The 25,310-nt window shown below is 38.1% G+C and overlaps 2 protein-coding genes across 8 annotated transcripts in view; one reads left to right on the top strand and one right to left on the bottom strand.

Annotated features, from left to right (window-relative positions):
* The window catches only part of Mvd (mevalonate diphosphate decarboxylase), a 32,075-nt gene that overhangs the window by 1,392 nt on the left and 5,373 nt on the right, over positions 1 to 25,310 (bottom strand). For 2 of the 3 annotated variants that reach the window (XM_046612303.2, XM_069133560.1), the window contains 3 exons: positions 402 to 472; positions 247 to 314; positions 63 to 109 (listed from right to left, as the gene is read on the bottom strand). In XM_046612303.2, coding sequence (XP_046468259.2) covers positions 63 to 109; positions 247 to 314; positions 402 to 472 — 186 coding nt within the window. Of the gene's footprint in view, positions 1 to 62; positions 110 to 246; positions 315 to 401; positions 473 to 890; positions 1,043 to 25,310 lie in introns of those variants that run through there. The other variant, XM_046612302.2, reaches the window with a different exon arrangement.
* The window catches only part of LOC124212371 (carboxyl-terminal PDZ ligand of neuronal nitric oxide synthase protein), a 31,477-nt gene continuing 7,819 nt past the window's right edge, over positions 1,653 to 25,310 (top strand). The window contains exons 1-7 of one of the 5 annotated variants that reach the window (XM_046612297.2): positions 1,653 to 2,588; positions 10,973 to 11,123; positions 17,024 to 17,095; positions 18,012 to 18,101; positions 18,257 to 18,312; positions 18,426 to 18,534; positions 23,829 to 24,018. In XM_046612297.2, coding sequence (XP_046468253.1) covers positions 11,016 to 11,123; positions 17,024 to 17,095; positions 18,012 to 18,101; positions 18,257 to 18,312; positions 18,426 to 18,534; positions 23,829 to 24,018 — 625 coding nt within the window. In that variant the 5' untranslated portion in view covers positions 1,653 to 2,588; positions 10,973 to 11,015. Of the gene's footprint in view, positions 2,593 to 10,972; positions 11,124 to 17,023; positions 17,096 to 18,011; positions 18,102 to 18,253; positions 18,313 to 18,425; positions 18,535 to 21,449; positions 22,838 to 23,828; positions 24,019 to 25,310 lie in introns of those variants that run through there. The other 4 variants (XM_046612296.2, XM_046612295.2, XM_046612299.2 and 1 more) reach the window with 4 other exon arrangements.

Raw genomic sequence — 25,310 nt, 5'->3', positions numbered from 1 at the left:
TAGTTCCAATATTCGAATATGCATTTTTAGCATGGTTCAGCAGTTACAAATGTGATACTTACTTTCTTTCAAACAGTTTTGCAGTCTCTTATTATCGATGGACTCTTCACTGAAAAATGAAATCCAACATATCGGGGTATGAGTTTGAAATTTTTAGCTGGATTTATAAAAGTCGAATTAAGAATTGATTCAGTTGCAGGGACTAGCTACTTGAAAAATAAACGGTAAATAAGGGTTCACCTTTACCTTCCGTTTAGCCAGATGCGATCTTCCTTGAAATCTGCGCTCGTCATTACTGTGGTTTTTGCGCAGAGCTAAAAAATAGTTTATTCGCAAGTATTATTTATGCGCATAATCTGAGTATCAAAAATCATAATATTCGAATCGGAAAATAGATTTACGTGATCGGTGTGTAGCGTTGCGCTGAGAGAATCATTGATTGGCAAAATTAAATCCTCGTCTCGTTTTCCCCCTGAAAATAAATTCATTCGATAAATAATTATCAACATTACAATGGAATTACATTTACTGCATTAAAAATACCTATATGTACAACGGATAATTGAAAACTGTTTTCGAGATTCTGTGACAAATTTCTAGAGAATTTTAAATACAACAACGGCAGGTATTTTTGTTCAGTTTAATCTATTCTTTACTAGTTTAAGCCACCTTTTAGGTCACTCACGATACTGTTATTCTAATTTCACATATCGCAAGTTTCAGTTCGCTCTATCTTCACATAACTGTTTATGCAAGTGAACGCTTATCTATACCTATAGCTGATAATAACGGGCCGATGTAATTTTTCTAGCCCCGACTACATATGTCCTGGAATCTCACAGTCTAAACCTCATCGCTAATAATTTAAACCGACTAATTTTCGTACTTACAATACTTAATTACGGCAATATTTACAGGTGCTATGCAAGTCACGACATTCATTGTTAAAAAGAGGGTGAAATTTTGCCGCCGCGTCGCAAGAATTAAAATACAACAATAGGCGTTAACCTTATCCACTCAAATGCCAAAACTGCGGCGCACCATGAACAACGTAAAATAAACTAACCGCAAGATGGGTAAGTCGATGGCATATTAATCAAGTATAGGCATAGCGCCCTCTGATAGAACATTTTCGAAATACGACAAGTATCGCCATCTCTCATCGTCGAAAGAAACTACGAAAATTTCCGCGCCCTCGATTCAACTTATTTAAATAGAAAACTATCTGTAAATTTTGGTTTATATCAACCTGTTTTAGATTTTCGTTGATGAGCTGATTTTTTCTCATTATTTAAAATACTATTCTTGAAAAAACAGAAAATGAAAAGAATAATGTGCAGAGATACAATAATTTTTTAAACACGAATAACAGACTAGCGAAACTCATAAAATTCTATCCATGCATATTTGATCGTTGATTTCACTGTTGCTGAAATGTAACTGTTCGAAAAAACTGAAAAATAGCGGAAATTCAGACTGACCGTCGAACTTGGAGTTCGGAAATCGTTAAACAAAAAATGAAACGCGCTGTAGGAGCTAGACTGGTCCTGGAATATTGACCGCGGGAGAGTTTGTCAGTTCGAATCACAGATGGAGCTTTAAAGAGAAAGATGCACGCTCAGGGTTCCCGCTTTGTGATTACAGCCGGTTTTCAGTGCGATGCCGGTTCCGCTCAGGACGGGGATGTATCTTCGAGGTGCGTTCCCGTAGAAGCGTGCATTTAGAATCTCGCGTGGCCAAGCTGTCGATCCGTATAATTAAAAACAATTTCAAGTATGTCATTAACGAGATTAAAGTTCACCTGGACATCCGCACGTTATTATAAATAAATCAAGAGTACAGTGTATGCATAAATAAATCTTCAAACGGCAAAATTCCCGCAACAATTTCCACCGCGTTGGAGATTTCGGTACAGTATAATATAAAACATTTGAAATCCATCATTTTGTGGAAAATAGTGATTTGCGGAGGCTGAATGTGCGGTGTCGACGATATTAAAAAATTCAAAGAATGTAGTTTTCACCATAATATCGAACAATCGTAAAGGACGGTAGTAGAAAAAAAAAAAGAAGAAAAGAAAAAAAAAGTGTACGATCCTTGACATTCCTTTCTAAACCTGTATAACGTACAAGGTATAATATATGCCTGTATAACACATTAGTGGAAATTAACAGCACGTGTATTATAAAAAACGCAAATAATTGACGCACGTGTGGTGCCCGCGAAGCTCGATAAAATCGCGTAAACTGGTATCGTAAATTCATTGACACGGTCGCTTTCGGATACATTACAAGTTCGAAGCGTGCGGCACGAAACGCGGCGAGGAAAACCTGATTTCGAAGCTGGGGCTTCGGCGAGTAAAAAGCGCTCCAGCATCACCATCGCCGTCATCGTCGTCATCGTCATCGTCGTATCTGGCGAGGTGCATTATCCTCGGCCGTGTGTGTATCGTGCGGTGTGCGGTCGTTACGGCCGACCTGCGGCACCGCGGCACTGTCATCTGCTTTCGGAGAAGGGTGCGGATACCGACGTGTAAAAGTTGTGTGATGGGATCTTGGTGTGCGCTCAGCGCCAGGATACGTGGATGTGTAGGTATACCTCCGACACGATTTAACGCTGATCCTGTCCCACTCACTCTCCTCCTACCTTCGTATTCCTACGTGCCTCGACTCGCTTTCGCATGGAACGCGTTTTACGGAATCGAGACGATCGGACCACGCGCCCGCCACGCGAGCTTCGCGTTTTGAATACAAGATTGAAGTTCGCAACGTTACGAGAATGAAGTTGGTAACCTTACCGTAACGATCCGCGTTTAGGAAGGATCGTTAATCGATTCGCATCTTCGCGACTTTTCGAAATTTAGTAAAACATTGCAATGAAGAAAGTATCCGACAATTCTGAAGAGCCGATTTCTTGAAAGTCGTCCTAAAATTGGACAATAATCGTTCTTTCTTCTCACGGAACGTTACGTTAACGCTGCTAACTTCAGCCTCGTGAAACTTTAGCAGCGAAATGTGTCAAACTTTTTGAAAATAGATAAATGCAGTTCAGTATTATCCTCGTGATTCCATAAAAGTGTGGAAAGTTAAAGATGTTTTACAAAATTTTCGATTTTTGCTAGCTTCAGTCTCGTAACGTTTCGGTGTACAATAACGATGATTTTTTGGGAAAACTCGTTATCTTGTCTAAAATGCGGTAAACCGTAGTAATATTTTGCAAATTCAGTTTTATTCAACATGCCTACTTAGGTATTACAAGAAGTTACGAAACATCGATCTCTGACATCTGTAATCACATTGAAGTTAGTAACGTTATCGCAACGATTCATGCTGAGGAAAAACCGTTACTTCGTTATTTTCGAACTGTTTGAAATTCAGTAAACATTAATAAAACGAAATATAATCATATTTTCCAATCCTGGTTCCTTAAAAATCGTTGTGAAAAAATAAGAAAAGTGATTTCTTCTCCACGTTTCGTTACGATAACGTTACGATAATCTGTTACCAACTTCGGAACACTCGTTTCAAACATAATTCGATTATTCTTTCACTGACAAAATGCACACGCGATATATTCGTACCCTACTAAGCACGTGTGTGCATGTGTGTGTATAACTTTTTGTTTACTTCTAACTTGTAGAATTTATTATTTCAGTGTACATATAATACGAAAGGTATTACAAAAGTCTATACGTACAGTTGAGAAATTTTCGATACAGGTAATACATGAAAAAAGTCTGACAATGAGTCAGCTGTATAAAACTGAAAGAAAAAACCGCGGGAAGATACATATTCACAAATATATACAACGATATACATATATATGCGTGTAGATATTTATATGCATATTATATACATCTAATATTTGGCTTGTTTCTCAAAATCATCAATCACTCGGTGATCTCGTCATGTGAAGCGTTCTTGGCGTCTATAAGCTCGTTAAAAATCGCAGCAACTATCTCGCATTTAAGCAAAAGCTCCATAGCCCGGTGCGTATAAGCATCGATATACGAATATATATGCGTGTGTACATATATATAGATAGATACATATGTCCGTTTGATTTTAATTTTAATTTTCCCCTCGCGTCGTTCGGGTTTGTTTTCAGTTTTACACGGGGTCACCGTCGTCGTCGCAGATCCAAAGGCTTACGTAACTGACTATTATACCAACCGGGTGGATGGACGTATAGACTGCATATATATATATATATATATATATATATATATACGAGAAGATAAAATAAAACGCTTTCAAATGTCACGAGCAAACGTTACAGATATAGAGGAGAATCGATCAGGTGATCGCGGTTCACCTATAAACATCAGGCTGAAGTTAGTAACGTTAAAACGCGACGAAACATTGAAAGAAAATATTACTATTTTGTAAGTTTATGGTGACTTTGAAGTAGTCAAGTTTTCAAAATACTAAATGCATTTTCCCTTATTACGATAACGATTAACGAATAACGATTTCGATTCGCGGAGAGGAAAAACCGTTACTTGTCAATTTTCGTACAGTTTGAAATTCGGTATATCGTTTCTAAAAGGAAATTTACTGATATTTAAGAAAACGGTGATTGTTTCTCAACGTTTCGAAATGGATTCCAAATTGAAGCTCGTTAATAATTGCAATAAAGTTAGCAACTTCAGCCTGATCCATAAACGCGTCCGACGCGTTTTCGGGCCAAACAATTAATGATCAGCGGTGTATCCGTTATTACAGGGATGCCCGAAATAAGCGAATCTCATTACGTACAACGCACACCTACACGCTATTCGATATATTTTTCAAATCGCGCGTCACGCGGCCTCAAGGTTCGCGGCTTATAGCCGCGCGTTTCGAGTGCGGGGGCGGGTTCGGTTTGAATCTCCGGCAAACTAGGCGCGGGATCGCGATTCTGCGAATTCCCGGTGATCGCATTAGCTGATCGCCTCTCAGCCGTCCGGCAACGGCGATTTTCCACTTTCACCGCCACCTCGCCGCTACGCGTCGAACTGTGCAGCTGCGGAATAGCTAGGCAAGCTTTATTCGCTGCACCCAACTCGATCCGCTCGTTTTAGCGAATCTTTTACAGGGTTTCAACCGTGACTCACTAGCTCCGACAAAACCGTTACGCTCTCATGCGAGTCGAGAGTATTAATCGCGGGCTGAAGTTTGTTACGTTATTGTAATGATGCATCTCCAGGGAAAAACTTTTGGATTACCGGAAATTCGGCAAACCGTTGATACAGTATCGATAATCTCAGTAATTTTGTAACTTCAACGTCTTCGGTTATTCTACAGAAGCCTACCACGCTGGACTTTTTTCTTTCGTTCTTTTTTTTTTTTTTTTTGTACCGCGACTATTTTCAAACATATCAATCACGTGTGATATGTTTCAACGTTTATATCATGTAATGTTGCAACGCGATATTAAGAACACCAACAAATATATAATATTTATCTGCCGAAATTATATCGTTTCTTTGTTTTTTGTTTTTTTTTTTCTTCTTTTGTCATTCTCGATTTATTCCCTCTTTTCGGACCAAACAAAACGAATTGAACAACAGCTTACTTTTTTTTTCTTTTTTTTTTTTAACGATTTCAAATAGATTTGCGGCACCGATCAAGCTAAAAATTTGAAATAATTCACACGCTGTTTTTTTTTTCGTCATTATCTATTGATTCCAGGGGTGAGAAGCATATGTTGGAAATAATTGACGATCGCCCGAACGTATGTAATTATAAAATATCGAATTATGCGGCGTTGAATTCGTTCTTTAAGAATAATTCTCCAAGCTCCTCATGGTGCGGCTGTGATATCGTGACGCTCTCGGTCTTTGGGAATTCTTCCTATACCTAAGTATATGCAACCATAACTGATACTGGTTTGTCTACACAAGGATGAATCAGGCACGTAGCAGGGAGCGAGGATCGAGCCGAGTTGACCGCATATGGAAATCTCGAGTACAATGGTCTCTACGGTATTCTACTCGGCACCTCGGAAGTCGATGGAAATACCTTAAAATATATCCCGAGTTCAGTTCTCCTTCAACGTTTTCATTCGAGTAATTATTCGCAGATTACTCGACCGATTTCGCTCGAATTTTAACCTGCAGTCCTGAATCGAAAGAAGCCAAACTAATTGACGCAAGTTTCTTCATCTTAAGGGTATGCGGTACTCCTACCCTTGCCGACCGAGCATACTCACCTCTTTTCTTCCCATTTTAAATAAACAAATGAACGGAACTTTCTTCAATTCTGCTACGAAAGAGCGATGTACCGTCGAAATTTCAACTCTTTATGTTCACTTGCTTGTTTAATACAGGAAGTAAAATGGTGAGTTTGCTCGGTCGGTAAGGGTAGGAGTACCGCATACCCTTAAAAGGTTCATTAGTTTCGAAGATCTATCGCCGACGGAGAAAAATATGCATTTTTCCAAATATTCGCACGTTCGAAGGACAGCTCAACCGTTTTCGCTCAAAATTTATTTAGTTCCAAATTTACAATTCAAAAAATCCGTTAACCTAACGTCGGGATCGTATTACGATAACGACTACACAGGGAAAAAAAAGAAACAAATTTGAATACCCTGCGAGCGGAAGTCTGAAAACGATCGTAGGTGAAAACCGAGCTTTTTTCAAGTCAATAATGATCATACCGGAAGTTAGTAAAGTTATCGTAACGATTTATGCCGAGAATAAACTGTTATCTCGCGACTTTGGAATTGTTTGAAAAATTGTAAATTGCAATAAAAACAAGACACAGGATAATATATCCTGAAATCTTAGTTCCTTTAACGTAATTGCAAAAATATAAGAAACTCATCATATTTTTCCTCGTGAAAAATGCACTGAGAAAAATTTCATTTAACCGGTATTAAAAATTTCTCTCAAGAGGGTTATAATCCGAAAGTGTACCCAAAGAAATGTGCAGGGGCAGCAAGGCGATGTTTTCTACGAGCACCGGGCCTGTCGGTAGAATCGAGGCATTAAAAAAAAAAGGGATAGGAAGAGGGCCCGACGCGCGTTGTTTTACCTTTTCCCTGCTGGGTCCGGGGACCGGGTACCGGTAGGGGGGAGGAGGGAGGAAAGCAGCCGTGAAGCTCCCTCCACACCGAGCCGGCTTGACCGCCGCGGCGAGGTCATCGTGCACCGTAGAGATCAACAAACGACCGGGTCTCTTTGTCTGTGTCTGATGCAGTTGGTGCACTCGGTGCGCGGCCGACTTCGGGCGAAGCGAAGTCGAAGCGAAGGCGAAGCGAAGGCGAAGCGAAGGCGAAGCGAGGGCGAAGCGAGGGCGAAGCGAGGGCGAAGCGAGGGCGAAGCTCCGACAAGCGGACACGTCGTCGGTTGATGCACCTTGCAGCACGCGATAGATATCCGTCCATTCCGTCCATCCATCCACTCCTGAAGGGTCTCGACGCCTCTGCGTACGATTTGTACGTGACCCGAGGATTCGAGCTCGAGGATGGGATGAATTAGCGGAAACGCGGTGAAACATGCAGATCACGTTCCGGGGTGTCGACCTGCCGAGATGCGGGAAAACGCGGCGTTTTCTTTCAATCGCATACGTAACGCAAGGTTCGTAATTCGAATCAACGTGACTGCTTTTTCATTGCTGCAGATAATTGAAATTTGCTCGGATTCGAACTGCGATCGTTTTCCAGGGTGGCGACATACCGGGAAAAGTCGGGGAATTATGACGGATCGTAAGGAAAAAGTTTTTAATTTTTTTTATAAATCCTTTTCGAACTTCGGCTATGCGTCGCAAATTCAGTTAGGCTAACTTTCGGTAATCGTATCGTTCGATTTCTAATTTTTTGTGCGAAACGATGCGATACTTGGTGCTTTTTTAAATCCACATTTATATATTTAAGGCGCACAACTTCTCGAGCTTTTGGTCGTAAAGGCTGCCCAACATTACCTAAGTTTCGTGGGAAAACTTGAGGGAATTCTGAAATTACGAGCAAAATTGACGCCACGCTGTTTTTCTTCAGTATTTTGTCATGCCGTAAACGCTGTAATATGCGAACTGCAATCCCGGACAATTGTATACGTTCTTGAACGAGAATCGCAACTGATTGTAAATTTAAATTCTTATATATCGAGCTATAAAATTATTCGTTGGAAAACGCTTAACAATACTAGTACCTACGGTTAAATGGATGTAACCGTTTGAATGTTCGTCACATATACGTTTACAATACATATGAAAATACACGCGAAGGGTCAATAAAGTGTGGAGAAAATTTTGTAATGCATGGAACTACGGGGAGAAAAAAAGAATTCATTCAGAATGAAATTATATTATACAGTAGTTATTGTAACTTGTAAACGTTTCGATTCGACTGGCACCAAGTGCCATTGTTTTCCTGAAAGTTTAAAAATTAAAAGATTCAACGCTGGCTCGTATTATCTATTTGTTAGACAGAGTGTAATTTATCGACCAGCTGTTTAATAAAACCGAATAGAAAAGAAGTTGGAAAATTTGACGCAAGATATGGGATAAGTATAATGAACCCGGAAATGGATAGTAAAACACCCGTGCAAGTGTATTTGTACAAGTGTATACTGAGAGAAATTTTTATCTTCGCTTACCGCTCAGTCCTCAATTATTTTCATTTTTTACCACAATCGAAAAATATAGTTCCAGGTAGAAAAAGAAAATTAGTTCTCTAGCCGTTACCGGAAAGTCTAGTATCCGTTGCTATTCTTTATCATTACGATCACCGTTGCTATATTTTCTTGCAACTGTTGCGAAAATTTAACGCTCGCGCAACGATAAATTGACGTTAAAGCCTTGTTTAACTAAAAAAGTAGAGTAAACCTCAGAAACCGATTTCGCGTTGCAATAACCAAAAAAGGATCGACGATAGCGCAAAATGGTTAGGCGTACCTCGTTTTTCGCAATCCCAACAATATTCAAACAATTTTTTTAACGATGCCTGTCTTACTAAATTTTTCTAGCAACTGTAACAAATGAAATTTTTTTCAGTTTATGTACTACGCGATAAGAAATGAGGGGAAAAAAGAGAGAGACAAAATTTACCCCGATCACCTAACGGCTTCCTCCCCCGCAGCCAGTGTCGTCTTTTCTTACCTAACCGATGCCTTAGAAAGTCGCCGCGTGTGTGTGTGTTTCCGTAATCAACAAATAACGGTAATCGAAATAACGACGAAGGATGTAGACAGAAATACAAAGAGATAGATGGTCGCAGTATAACTTCGGAAAAACCACGAGGTTGAAGTCAGTGATGTTAATCATAACGCAGCGATGCATGTTCAAGGAAAATGCTTTAGAGTTGTCCGTGAAGTTAAAATAGTAAACCATGAAAATCCAAATTCCTATCCCTCGAAATAATTCCAAGATAGCTGAGTATAAAGAAACGATTTTTTCCAAAATCCTTCGTTACGTTTTAAAAAAAACGTTTCTTAACGTGAAAAATCTGGATTTTCATTCGTACTCGTCGGTCATACGATCGATATTATCGTCATTAATAATTGTAAGTGTTTGAAATTAGGCTTTGAAAAATTTTCAAAACGAACGGAACGACTTCGACGGTGAAAATAACGAAGCTAAAAATCGTGAGTCAAATTAGTTACTTCGAGGGTCGAACCTAGGCTGAGTCGGCACGGAATGCCCCATATATGTACATATATATATATATACATATTTAAGGCGCGCTGCAGACTCGCAATCAACAGAAAGGGTAGAGTTTCCGTATACCTGGAATTCGGAGTGGTGATGCAGGTGGTCCAAGCAGCGGCACGGATTCGGAACTTGCTTGAGAGAGGAGAGGAGAGGAGAGGAGAGGAGAGGAGAGGAGAGGAGAGGAGAGAGCAGGTGGCCGTATCTGGATCGGGAATCAAAGGTCCCGACATGCTCCGAATTTTTTTTTTTTTTTTTTTGTAACAAGTACCGAAAGAAAAATTGTCGTATAACCTGGAGGAAGTAGGAAAATGTTTAGAGATCGCTACCAATCATTGTTTTATTTTTTGTTTACTTTTATGTGGACACCTTACGGATTTATACATATAATATATTGGTTTATTTCTTTTCGAATCGTGGTCCAATTAATCATTGATGATAATTAACGTAAGTCTGCATCGGTCGAGCAATTATCCCTGCAGCTGTTGGCGAACGAACGAATAAAGAACGTATTGTGCCTCGTTGTTCCTCGTTGTTCCTTGTTGTTATACCTACGTTATATGTCCGATGTACGTATTACCTGTGCGCGAAAATGAGAAACCTTGAGAAACTCAGCTGCACTGACCATTACAGAAAAACTACGATTTATCTTTTACGAGATGTGAAAACCGTTACAGGAATCGACGTTATGTACATTGTACATACATCGATTCGTGGGAAATGACGCAATAAAATCATCATCGCTAAATCAGTCAATCAGTAGTGTACAATTAAGATATCGCATCAAAACGCGATAAAAATACGTACCACGATGTATAATTACATGTACAGAAATTTCACGTTCTTTTCTTTTCGCTTCGTAATCTCGCTTCAGGTTTCTAAACAATTTGATATGAAAAATTGACGTGCGATCTTCAAAAGCACGGTTAACCGACGTAATAATATCGCCTCGGCGTAAAATTTTTCTACGATCACGTATTTCTTTCTCCTCAAACTCCGATATGTATTTTACCTTCACAAAACATCTCTCTTATACCTTGTGCACGAATTATACCACGTCTACATCCTTTCCATCCTTTACATCCTAATCTAATCGGCTCCCATAAGCTTCCAGTCGAGTTCTCAGCCACGTGCGTTCAACGTACGTACATTTACGTACTCTTATATGCATATATATATACATATATATATATATCTATTATTATACCCTCTTTGTTTATTGTCAGAGCGCACGTGTCGGCGAATGCATGCATGCGGATTTATTCTGAAACCCCTTTACTTGTAATACCGTATACTGCATACATACGTATATATATATATATGTGCTCTATATATTTCAGCGGAGTTAAGCGTTGAAAATCGGATGCATCAGCGGGGCCAAGGATGCCCTCGAAGAAGCAGTATAACCTCGTTCACAATGACGATTACGACACGAGAATCCCGCTTCACAGCGAAGAGGCTTTTCACCGCGGTATCGTCTTTCACGCAAAGGTAAATGATACAGGGATAATGTATATATATATATATATCTATATAAGAGGAATAATCTTGCGGGCAACAAGAATAATCACGTGGATGATAATGATAATAATAATAATAATATTAATAATAATATCAGAGCCCCGCAGCGACGGATTCAAAGGGACCGGTTCTTTTCTTCCGAATAAAGTCATCCAGCAGCTCCCCTTATTCATTCAATTCGCGGTTCACCGGAAAGTATTCGTATCGTACGTGACGTTCGCTCAAGATCGGTAAGACACTTTTTAAACCGCGGCGCAGCTCGCTCAACTTTGTGCGAAATACGTTACCTGGTGTAAATGATTGACCGTTGGTCGATTTTTCAATTTCAAATAAAGAGCTTACCGACTGAAACCGGTTGCAACACCGTGCGAGGTAGTGAAAGAAGAAAAAAATTGAAAAGAGTTCGGTGTGTACGTAAGTAATGTATTCGGTTCATCGAATTTTCTGAAATAAGAAAGTTTCACGGAACGAACAATTTCTGATTTTCATCTATACGTGTATACGTATAAAGCATTGCTGTTCGATTAATCGTTTTTCGAATTAATCGATCGATCAACGGTTTCGATTCACGCAACGATTGACCCGCGGAATTGTTATACTAGACAAGTTCGATTAATCGAAACTGTCGATCAATCGTTCAATTTATTGAAAATCGATTGATCGCACAGCGCTAGTATCTAACTATATACTACGAATTGTATAAGACACAGATGGACGTATATTTACGCGTAAAAGTCGTTAACAATCTTCTAACCGAAAGAATTGTCGGACGAGATGCTGCAGCATCCTTATTGTTACGTCTGTAGCGAGAAATACGTTTCGTCTTAAGCCGCGAGAGAAATTCTACGACGTCTAAAGAATTTCGTGCATCTTTCGACCTACCGACAGACTTGCGTCTAACATGTTATACGCAAGAAACTCGAAGTCTGTCGACGAAGACTAAACAATCGTTGCACGTACTCGTCGCGTGTATAGATTATACTTTTGTGTGTGTGTGTGTGCGCGTTAGCTGGACGTTAGTTCGTTGTGCGGTATATTGATTTAGGAAGGAGAGAAAGACCGGAAGAGATAGGCAGTTGTTCTTTACGCTTCCTTTTTTCCATCTCATTTGTTTCTCTCGTCTCGTCTTGTTTTCAGCTCTTTTCTTCTTTCTACGCGGCAACGGTTTCGAGATGATAGGTATACCTACTAGCCCGTTGACGAAGCGACGTTATTCACACCTCTCGACGCAAGCTGCGGTTTTTTTTTTTTTTCTCCAAATGAATTATAGAAATTTCTAAATCACAATTGCGATTTTTTCCCGATCTTTGATACGTCTTCTTTTTGTTCTAATTCTTCTTCTTCTTCTTCTTCTTCTTCTTCTTCTTCTTCTTCTTCTTCTTCTTCTTCTTCTCCTCCTTCTCCTTCTTCGGTGAAAATCGAAACTGCTGTTCATAGGCGCGTAGTTGAGCTTGGATGTTGAGTTTTTCTTTTTAATTTCATAAAGAGACTTTGCCATACGCGGATCGGTGAGAAACCACGCGACGAATAAGAAGAAGTAGACGAACAAGAAGAAGAGGAAAAGATATTTTTGGATACCGTAGAGGCAGCGACGCTGTGACGTCACACTGCACGTGTTTATTTCAGTAGCTCTCATTCTGGGGTGGAAAAAAGAGGGAAATTGGTAAGAGAAAGTTTTCAGGCTTTGTCTTTCCCGCGTCATTACATGTAATAAATTCATACACGTGTAACAATCGCAATAAACAGTTGAAATATATGTATTAGGGCGGTCCAAAAAAATCAATTGTTCGTTGTTTTTTTTTTTTTTCTTGTCTATCAAAGTCACACGTTTAATACTCGTAAGAATAGGAAATAAGACGCGCCTGTTATAAGCTCTTGACGCTAGTATTCAGTGATTCCGGAACGCAATCTTCTATTTTCCATTAAATTAATAAACAAACACGCGAAAATAATTTTAGTTTTATCTGAATTTTGTAACTCAGTAACGAGGCAACGTACACAAATGTCCGATACATATTATTTTGCAGGGAATTCAATGCTGTGCAAAAAAAAAAGGTCTCTTATAATTTTTCGAATTTGATTTTTTTTTTTTTTCGTTCTCTTAGCAAAAAACGATAGCGCAAAATTACGCGTACCTCATTTTTCGTAATTCCAACAACACTCAAACGGTTTTTTTAACCATGCCTGTTTCACCGAATTTTTCCAGTTGCTGTAACAAATGAAATTTTTCTCAGCACGATTTTTTTGGACCACTTGAAGTTTGATTGTTGCGATTACTCGTGGCGTGCAGCAAGTTGCAACGTACCTGTTATGTATTAGACAAATTCATTGTACCGTGTATCCTCACCCTCGGGACAGCGTGGGCGTTTATTCGCGTTTTATTTGACTCGCGCTTTTTAGCATATAGACGGGTTTTACGATCGCATCAAAGTGCAGTAACCCTCTCGAAGGCAGAGATCATCCGTCCGCTTGTAACACGTCCCGCAAGCGTGCGGAGAGCGACTACATTTTTTCCAAGGAAACGATCAATTTTTTTTTTTTTTATTTATTTATTTATTTCCCTTCTCATCCTCGCCGCGATATTTACAGAACAATTACTACCGCACGGCATTATATACATATTTATATGCGCGGGTATTGTACGGTTGGAAATATAATGTCTCTTTGTTTATTTATTATTATTTCTCTCTCTCTCTTTCTCTTTCTCTCGGCGAGTTACAAGCTGGACGAAATTATTCTACCTTGTATTATACGCCGTGTCACGCAAAGCACAAGATTCAATGGAGAAATTATTTTTGGCGATAGATTGTTTTTTTAAAATTTTTATGCTAGATTTATGTACTATACAGGTATTATACTTATAGATACGATATTATATGTATAATTATAATAGTACCGTTTAATTAGTAGTGAATATGTAAAATTGAGTGTATGTAAATTTGTTGATTGACGAAATTTTCATATATTTACATATACGAATAGGCTGATCATGTAATTCAATTTTTTGACAGAAAAAATGAAAAGGGAGAGAAGAAACGCGATTGTAATTTGGCAAATTCAATAAGTACGCGAGGGCTGCGAAGAATGAATATTTATAAAACAACTTCTGTATAAAATTAGGGCGTTAATAAATAGCCGTGCCAATTAAAACGGTATTGAGTTAAATAAACTTTTTCGTTTATAGGTACATATGTATAAATCGAATTGAAGAGCGTATTCCAGCGATGGCAAAAAGCTAAAAATAATCGAACACGACTCGATTGAATCGGTAAAAATTAATCGCTTAATCGATTATTTCGTATATTTTTTTTTTTTTTATTTTAACGGTGCATTTGAAACCAAAATTTCGTAAATTTCATTACGTAGTCTTGATAACGGAAAAGTTTTTTGATACTTTGTACTTTCTTTCAAAATGTTTTTCAATTTCAGGTGAAAACATTCGTTTATCTTTCACTTGTTGTATCAAATAGGTGTAATTATTAAGTGAGACAATGATAATAATCGACACTCTAATCGCATAAGATTGATATTGTATCGCGTTGTTAACGGGAGTAAAAAACCAAAAACCGATCGCGAGGTAAAATAATCGATTATACTCGATTAATCGGGAAAAAGTAATCGAATTCGTGAAATTGTAAGACCGATCATTGATCGACTCGTAACACCGACACTTTTCGATCATTTCCCACACCTTTATACAATACGTGTACACGTGTACGATACACGTGAATGAAACGACGATGCGACGGATGAGATCGCGGCTCGGAAATAAACTTTTAATTCTCTCCTCCTCGTCTTCCGTGAAACGGAGCGATAAATTATTATACCCACGCGGTATTGAAAATCCGTTCCCTCCTTCGTCGTATATTCGTTTACATTGAGAAAAATTTCATTTTTTTACAGCGACTAGAAAAATTGTGTGAAACAGGTATCGTTAAAAAAAAATTTCTCTCATTGTCAGTGTATGCAGCAACTAATCAGCGATAAATACAATCATCAATTACCGTGCGAATTCAACGCGCAAAAAGGCGATTCAAAAAACCTGCCTGAAAACCGATTCGAGAGATTGTTTCTTTTTTTTTTTCCTTCATTCTCACGGATTTATTTATCGTCACGTACATCGTTGGACGGATCATCGGGTCTTCCTTACACATTGACCAGGGCACTAAATATGAATTTTGCAAACTGTGTAGGAGGCATCGCGTCACTTGTTTCATAGTTTGCGGTTAAACTTGCGACTCGCCTATTTCCATCGGCTACGGAACGGTGGATTACATTATACATGTATCATACACGTGTATATATGTATACACACCCAGAAAACTACGTGCACCTGCAAATCTGGGACAAGAGTATCGCTATTATGTCGCATGCAAGCATTATTATATATATGTATATTAGAGTGTCCCAAAAAAACCGAAAATTTTTTTTTTTTCAAAGAACATTGAAAAATCGTCAGAGTATCTCTAGAAAATGACCCTGTGAAAATATAAGTTCTTAATATTAATATTTAGAGGTGGCGAAATATAATTTTCTATTTCCCATTTAAATAACATGGGAAAATTTTTTTTTGAACTTTGGAATTTTGTGATGGGATAACGAGCTACTTCATAAGTATGACAAAATCAGGTCTTATAGGAAATTTGATGCTCTACAAAAAAGATCTGATTGACATTTTGCGTAAATCCAGCCGTTTCAAAAATATCGAGCCTCAAACTTCGGACTGTTTAAAATTATGCTTTTTTTTTCGTAAATAGAACAAAAATTAATTTATATGTATTATAAACCCAGAATCATCAACTGAACAATAAATATATGCATATATTTGACGGAATGCAGATCCGAAATTATTAATATAATTTCGGATCTGCATTCAATGTTCACAATTAATATAATTTCGGATCTGCATTCAATGTTCACAATTAATATAATTTCGGATCTGCATTCCGTCAAATATATGCATATATTTATTGTTCAGTTGATAATTCTGGGTTTATAATACATATAAATTAATTTTTGTTGTATTTACGAAAAAAAAAAGCATAATTTTAAACAGTCCGAAGTTTGAGGCTCGATGTGTTTGAAACGGCTGGATTTACGCAAAATGTCAATCAGATCTTTTTTGTAGAGCATCAAATTTCCTATAAGACCTGATTTTGTCATACTTATGAAGTAGCTCGTTATCCCATCACAAAATTCCAAAGTTCAAAAAAAAATTTTCCCATGTTATTTAAATGGGAAATAGAAAATTATATTTCGCCACCTCTAAATATTAATATTAAGAGCTTATATTTTCACAGGGTCATTTTCTAGAGATACTCTGACGATTTTTCAATGTTCTTTGAAAAAAAAAAATAGTCGGTTTTTTTGGGACACTCTAATGTATATATTATCTAAACGCGGATCGAGACAAAAGTTCGTAAACTTGAATTCTGTGCCGGGTGTAAAATTAGTGTCTAATGCGTTGTAAATTGTTCGCGAAATATTTCGCGGAGAGAAAGAAGTAAGGAAAAAAAAAAAAAAAAAACAGAAATAAAAATCACACCGCGAGGTAAATCTTTCGAGTTTACTTTTCGCGAGTTTTATTCCACGATCCAAGGCAGGTTTTAATATTATTTAAATTATTCTCGGAATAATAATTACAAAGACTTATTCTTGTCGTCTCCCTTCTTGTTTATTGTGATAAATATTTCTTGCACGAATAACGGAATAACTGACACGCGGAAATTATTACAGCGTTTAATAACGCGCAGCCTCGTTGGTCCGATTCGCGATATAAACGATTATCTGCGAATATATCCTAGCTGTAAAATTATAAAAAAAAAACAGTTTTTTGATCAACGATCTGCGCTTCGTTTCTCACGTTACAGTTCATCGGGTCCCTCGAAGTACCGAGGCCAACGAGCAGAGTGGAGATCGTGGCGGCGATGCGCAGGATCCGGGTAAGCCGCTCGATTTTTCTTTTCCAATTAACAAACTCAATACCGAGGTAATTAAACTTCGAATAATACCTTGGCAGGTACCTGCAGTCGGCTGTAATATTCCACCTTTGTACGGAGACGATTATCTCTTAGCTTTTCCTCATTTTCTTCAGGCAATTTAAACTTATCGCTGTCATTCTTGTCCTAAAGAATTTTATTCACGACTCGATCGTAATTCATTATTATTTTTTTCTTTTCTTTCTTTTTTTTACCCCTGAAAAGTGGGACGAAAGTAGCATATTATTCCCTCTTTACTTTATTCCCTCGTCTATGGGGGAGAAAAAAAAAACCAACACTTTTCTCCCGTATTTACGAGGGAAATATGACCTCATATTTCCCGCAAATTAATTTTTCAGTTTGAACGTTTCCCTCTATTTATTTTTCATTTTGAATCACATTTCTCTGTGCTTTGTTATAAACTTTCAATGATATTACAGCTTTCAGACTGATAGATCATAGTTACACGTAAAAGGAAGGCACTTTTAAGGTCGTATCGGACGGATATTCCCAATCAAAAGTGTGTCTCGGTGAGAGTATTGAATACTTCGCGATGAAATAAAAATCTGAAGAACAAATTTCACTAGAGATTTGTTGAAGAATCCTTTGTTTCAGCAATTTATTAACAACCTTGTGGCATTATAATTATTCGAAACAAATTATTTTATCAACTTGGTTATGACTGATTTATTTCAGATTTATATCTCATCGCGAATCGTTCAATATTCTCACCGAGACTCACTTTTGGTCGAGAATATACATCCCATAAGACTTCAAGTCAATAATGTGGCCATTGTCGAGTCGGGAATAAAGTCGATTATTCCCTTGTTACGTAATGTATTATTCTATTACAAACCAATGTTTCTTGGTTCTAACGCAGTACGAGTTCAAAGCTAAAGGAATCAAGAAGAAAAAAGTGACGCTTGAGGTCTCCGTCGACGGTCTGAAAGTTACCCTCAGAAAGAAGAAGGTTCGTTTTAATTGCGGTTAATTTTATTGTAAAAATCGTCGTGACATTCGGGCGACAGTGATAAATAATAACGAAATCGAACTAAGAAATGAATTTACGAAACAGCGTCTGCGGTGCGTTTGATAATTTATCGAATCTGTCAATGTTCGCAGAAGAAACAGCAATGGATGGACGAGAACAAAATGTTCCTCATGAATCATCCGATTTACAGGTGAGTTGAAGAATATCTCGGATCCTTGCTCCAGTTTCTACCAAATAATTTTTCACCTCCACTAATCCTCGCTTTCCTTTCAATCGTGCAAATCGTTTAAATTTTTTTTTCAGGATATTTTACGTATCTCACGATAGTCACGATTTGAAAATATTCAGCTACATTGCCCGGGATGGAAACAGCAACTCTTTCAAATGCAACGTCTTCAAGTCGAGCAAAAAGGTGAGCGAAATATATTCTTCCGTTCGTACGTATACAATATTATATTATCACAAAATCGCGAGAAACAGTGAATTACGAAAAAGTGAACGATCGATCGATCGGCGATCATCTGCAGTTTTGCAAAAATTTTCAACGACTTCAAACGACGTTATCCGGACAAGAAAAATGATTTCGCATCCTTTAATATTCCCCGCGTTACGGTTAAGCGAATTTTCCGCATCTGATCCGCAGCAGACGAATTTCAATTTATATACGACGTTACCCGGACGTACGTAAAGAAACTTAAAAACAATAAATAAAAAAAAAAACAAAAAACAGCAACCAGCTACGTTATTCTTTTACCCGGACACACCGCGGTGAATATTTTCGCCTGCGCGTCGCTGATCTTAAAATTATTTGATATTTAAAAACTTGAGCGACGCAAGACGGAGTAATTGCGTGTCAATTAATTAATACATCGTTAAATTACGCACGAGCGATTCGCAAAGTATAATAATACGCAATTGTACGCATTTATTGGAAAGTACAACGACTTGAGACGAACGTCGGCTTTCTATCGTGCGAATAAATTCGCAAAACTAACGTATAACGCGACATATTTCTATGATATACAACGGTTATAAATAACGACGTGTATTTCCGTCATACTCGTGAGATTAGCGTGGATACACGCACGAAGTATACATTTATCTATACGCATATAGGTGTATTTTACTTTGAAACGACGAGTCTCGGTGCGTTGCAGCGCCTATTTACGCGCCGGATTAGTGACGTAGTTTAACACGTGCAGCTGCAGCAGAAAATGCAACCTTGCCAAAATAAAGTGAAAAAATACAAGTAAAACGCTCCCCTCGTCACGTTCCGCAGCGTCGGACGAACTTTGAGGGATTATTTTACCGTTTGTACAAATATACCTGCGCTGGGAAAAATTTCATTTTTTACAGCGACTAGAAAAATTGAGTGAAACAGGTATCGTTGAAAAAAAAGTTTGTATTAAACGTGTAAATAATATAGAAGTAAAATTTTTATTTTACTAACGACTATTTTTTTTATTTTTTTTTTTTTTTCTCACTCCTTTTCCACGCCGTAAATCAAACGACTGTAGCTGCGAAACGGAGTTTGGACAAAACATTTCCCGTGTATGTAACACGATGCATAATCTGGTATATTGTAACAACATTAACATCGCGTGGGTGTAATTTCTCCAGCATGAATGTGAAAACGAAGTGGGTACGTAATTTGTACATGTTTTATAGGCTTGAATTTATACTCTATGGGCTGTAATAGATTATATTATCGGTGTATATCAACAGTTATATAAACACGTGCCAAGTCTATAAGATGAGTAAATATTCACTCACGCAAATCGATAAATATATCGGCAGTTAATAACAATGTTATATTGACTTGGCAAAATTTTTTGCAAATCGCTTTATGTTTTATCCAACAACTTTGTAATATCTTGACCGTTTGAGTTGCACATTATCGCGCTGAGTCAATTTTTATAACAAGGTAGTATCGTATGAGTTTTGAGGTCGTTGATTACGAATCCGAAATCAGATTTCAAAAATTCAAAATGGCGGATCCAATATGGCGGACGAAAATTTCAAATTTCATCTAATATGGTCAATAAGCTCTATGCAGGGATTTTCGGTCTCGCTGATTGGATTCGCCGTACTGAATTTTCAAAATCTGATTTCAAATTCGTAATCAGCGACCCCAAAAACTCCTGGACAGAATTTTTTCCCCGGGTTCGATCGAGTTAGAAATTTTCGTCCGTCATATTGGATCTGCCATCTTAAGTTTTGAAAACCGGATTTCAGGTTCGTAATCAGTGATCCCAAAAGCTTACAATTTATGTAAAACATGTATACCTGTAGCAGAATAACACCAACTTTATCGAAAATGAATCGTTCCTTTAATTTTCAAAGAAACATGTTTTCAAAGTTCTTTAAATCTACAAAAATAGGATATAAAATACGTCGTGAGAATACTTGCCAACATGACGCAAAGGGTTAAATCATACATCCGAACGGGTGCTTGATAATACAAGAAAATATTGATATTACGGACAAATGTCGATTCGTATAACTTAAATACCCTAGAGTGAAACAAAATTTGTGTATACATATTTTTCATCGTTCGTTTCGCGAATCATTCTGACTTCCGACTGCGTGAAATTTTTCTGTTACGCGTATAAAGTATAAACAATATGTTTGAGAAAAATTTCCGCATCCAAAGTTGTAAGGCAAGAATATCGCGGAAGAAAAAATAATCATAAAGTTTATTATACTCAAGTTAGTCTGATACATATATATACATACATATCACAGATCCGGAAGAGGATTGTGTAATATATATATGTATAAAAAAAAATAAAAATATTGATTATCCGGACGATTCGTACAATGTATTATACACACGACGTGCAATAAAGTCGGGAATGAATCCCATCACTCGCTGTTATAGACTCTCCGTGGTCCATTAGAACGACGATCACGGCGTCCGCAAAATAAAAAAAAAAATAAAAAAAAAAAAAAATGATGTTCGCAGGCAGATATTATATCGGCCAGAAACGAGAGGCTGATCCCAGTTTCAGTGTAAATAAATTCTGACGAACTACGAAACAAGAGGCTTGGTTACTGCGGTGGCGGAGGGCCGAGTATAGTTATTAAAATAGATCGTATAGTCTGGCGGAATGGATGCGGGAGAGAGAGAAAAAGAGAAAGAGAGAGAGAGAAACGGGCGGTTTAGTTTTTCGACGATCCGAGAAGAAGAAGAAGAAGAAGAAGGGGAGGCGCGGGGAGTATCGTTGGAAAATTTGTCGAAACGATATACGTTCTGCGGCTCTGCTGCATGGCAGCTCCTAAGGAGATCAGCCAGATATTCATATAAGAAGGAGAACAGAGGCGAGCTGTCGAGTCGCGGCTCGGACTCAGTTGCGATTCGCCGATCCGTCCGCCGAGCAACGCGGGCTCCGCTAAAGATCCCCGAATTCGCAATTTTGCAATTTTGAAAATTTCGCAGTAAAAGTAATCTGTACAGTGTCTCGTCGTCAAACACGGAGGATAATAATTGTACCTATATTTTAACAAAGGTTTCCCACCCACGTTCACTTTAGTGTTCCGACAGAGACGGATCGTGAATTTTGAAAAAAATTTCGCAAGTGCGGTTCGTTTTTGTCAAAATTTTTTTCTTTTTCGTACCCGAAAATTGTCTTCTGTCACATGCACGAATAATGTTTTTTTTTTTTTTCCTTCATATCGTTGTACAATTGCACCGATAATAATTTACAACCGGTGACGATGAGTTACAATTTGTTTATTTGCCCGAAAAAGGTGAAAGTTTAATTTACACGCATGCGGTTTTTTGTTAATAATGCAGTGGGTATCGCTTAGATACTACATGTACGTTATATGCTAGAAAAAATTCTGCGGCGTGTGTAATGTAGGTATAAGATGTGTCGATTGATTGATCGACGACGACGACGATGATGACGATGATGATGATGATGATGATGATGATGATGCGTGATTTTGATCGGATTCTTAACTCGCCAGGAGTATCGCGCTTCTTGTCAAAACAACATCCGCCAGTATATACAACCTGTACCAACGCTAAAAACACCACCGCCACCTCTTATCTTCGACATAATTATCGTTATTGTTAATATTGTTGTTACTATTATACCGTATACGAGTGTTTTTCGGTTGTACAGTGAAAGAGACACTCCGAGAGTTCGTACCTATCTCGATTCTACGTATAATAAACAATCATGTACATTATGCAACGATACGTTCTGTACGTGGCGAGTAATGACAGGTGGTTAAAACGTGCGTATAATTGAAGTGTCGAATTTGAATCGTACAACATGCGTGAGGAAGAGTCGTAGTTTCAAATTAAACATCGTTCTGTGCAATAGAAAGTGGAAAAATTGGGATAGGAAATTTGTTTACCGGACGATAATTTTCGCGCTTTTATAATCGACGCTTCGAATTTCGGGGGTGGGATAATAAAGCGGTTAAAAACGATGCTGAAGGGATACGGTAATAAGGCGAGCACGGCCTCGGGTGCTGGGGATTTACCCTCGCCGGGAAGCGCGAGTTCCGGTGGCAGTCCGAGCCCCGGAAGTCCTGGATACGAGACGGTTAGACCGCGGAAGAAATTATCCTTCAAGGAGCCAGAGATATTTGGATATTGTATGAAACTGAGAAAGCACGGATTCAGACCGAAATCCGTACGGCAGTTCAGCGTTGACGAACAACCGTTCGAGGAGGAAAACGACGACGTCGAAGAGCTCGAGGTGAATTATTTACCCAGGCGACATAATCGATCGCCGATCGACGATTATCATTTTTATCATTTTCACGTTACGGTAATAAATTCGCGTTATCTCGTCGATCTCGCCTCGCGGAAAATTCGAGTCGTTTAAAGTGCAGTTTCCTTTTTTTTTTTTTTCTCTTTCGGAAGAAGAATAATAATTTACGTCACTCCGTAGCATTTTCTTCTTTTCTCGACAGCTCTGCATCTGTCTTTCTTCTCCGTCGACGTTTTTTTTTTTTTTTTTTTTTTTTTTTTTTTTTTTTTTTTTCTGAAAATACTTTCCGTTCTTATACTTTTAACGATACAGCGATTGTCGAATTTATTTTTAGGAGCACTTGCATAAACCGCGTGTGTACATCATTGCGTGTATATATTAAACCCGTGTATTATACACGATCAGGCTTAAACGCGTTAGTCGTTGTGTGTTTTTCTTTTTCTTCTTCTTCTTCTTCTTCTTTCTCTCTCTCTCTCTCTCTCTCTCTCTCCCTCTCTCTCTCCTTCTCACTTTCTTTTCATCCTTACAAACACGAGTTGGCAAATTTGAGTTTATTTTTAATCGAGACAAACATTCGACATTCTGCCCAACGAACTAACAAGTATAAATAAAGCTAAGAATAAGCGATTCATTTATAATACCTATGTTTATCCGATCGCGTTGTTAAAAAGTTATTCCAGAATGTTGAATAATTACAATTCTTTATAAATCATCGTAGACGAAAATATAGTAGATTTGTAATTCGAACGAGGAAACAAGAAAGAAAGAAAAAAAAACAGAAACAAAAATTCGACGTCGCGTTTAAGTTTTTTTTTTAATTCTCCGTCCGTTGCAACATTTGCCTGCAGAAAAGAAAACCCGCGATAATAAGAAAAAAAACAAAAAAAAATGGCCCGTTAAAGTATTCCGAATTCGTTATATTTCCGGAGTAAATAACGCAGGTTAACACCGTTTTAAATTCCGAATTAAACTTCAGAGCCAGGCGATGAGGGTGGTCAGAACTGTCGGTCAGGCTTTCGAGGTTTGCCACAAACTCAGTCTCAACTCGGCCCCGGAGGATCGTGACAGGGGAAGGGATCCTCTTCACCAGGACGACGATTACGATCAGGATCAGGACGAAACAGCGAGCGATCGACCGCCGCCTACTCCTCCGCCGCTTCACAAAGGTAAGTCGTCCTTTCCCGGATAAAAATACCATTATTAACCCTTTCGGTCACAGAAGCCACCATAGTGCCATCCTTTGTTTTTTTCTTACATTTTATATTCCAAGCAAAATCCTGAATTTTTATTTCCATTTTCAGGTGAAAAAAAAAAAATATATATATATATATTTAAACTTTGAGACGATTAGGATTTTTCGTGAAACCGCAATTGTTTACAATTTTTTACAAATAATTATATGGAAATAGAATGTAATAAATGTGTGTAGGAATGTATACTAAAAACGCTTGGAATTCATTGGTCGCGAAACAGTGATCTCGAAAACGGCCATTAGATTTACAAAATTCAATGCTTAGGGGTAGTTTTCACCTCCCATGGGGGTGCGTATAGATAGTACTGGACTTTGCACCTATTCTCGTCCTAAAATCGTACCGTCTCAAAATAAATATCCATATATATCTCCTTCAGGAAGACTGTCTAAAACAACGTTGATAATTAACCCCGTTTTCACCCCATTTTAGGGGTTAATTTTAGTGTTATTAAATTTTTCACATTAGACTCGCGTTCAGCGTCGAAAACAAGAACACACAGGAAACGTATAATCGCACTTCCGGGCTCAAAAAAAAAAAAAAAACCTCAATTGCGTGACTGAAAGGGTTAAAGTGACACATAATTAAACCTTGTTATAATTCCACCGGGCAGAACAAAGTCCCGACAAGAATCGTGGCACGTGGATTCGTTTAGCAAGTGGGTAAATCATCGGGAAATTTTTATCACACACCATAATCCCTGCGCCCTCGTAATTTTCGTGACGAGCATAAAACTGCAGAAGGAAACGGGGGAAGGCTTTAAGGGTTGGTTAAATTTGAGCCGACGACTCGCGAGGCTGAAAAGCCGAGCGGATCTTTTAGTCCCTTTAAACTCTGACACGACCTTGCTCCCTTGGCTTCCGATCAGACTTTGAAGGGGTCGGAAGCTCAGGGATCAGAGATTATCGAGGTCACGTTAACCCCGATAAGCTTTAAGAGGATGCGATGCGGTAGGTTTCCCTAAAAAGTCTGACGTTCTGCGCGGATTCGCATCCGATCAGCGGGGATGTCATTTTTTTTTTTTTTTTTTCATTATTTCTGGTTTTTTTTTTTTTTTTTCTCTTTCATCAAACGTGTAGCATAAACGCGTGCAGACTGATTTCACGAAGAAATCGAGTTCAAAGAGTTGACTAGTTGTATACATAGTTTACATAGAAGTAAATCAATCGCTCTTGTAGAATATTGAAAGAAAATAATAATAATAATAA

The sequence above is a fragment of the Neodiprion pinetum genome, chromosome 2, assembly GCF_021155775.2.
Source record: "Neodiprion pinetum isolate iyNeoPine1 chromosome 2, iyNeoPine1.2, whole genome shotgun sequence".
In the NCBI taxonomy this organism is placed as follows: domain Eukaryota; kingdom Metazoa; phylum Arthropoda; class Insecta; order Hymenoptera; family Diprionidae; genus Neodiprion; species Neodiprion pinetum.
The sequence above is the reverse complement of the archived record's forward strand: the minus strand, read 5'-3'. Positions and strand labels throughout refer to the sequence as shown.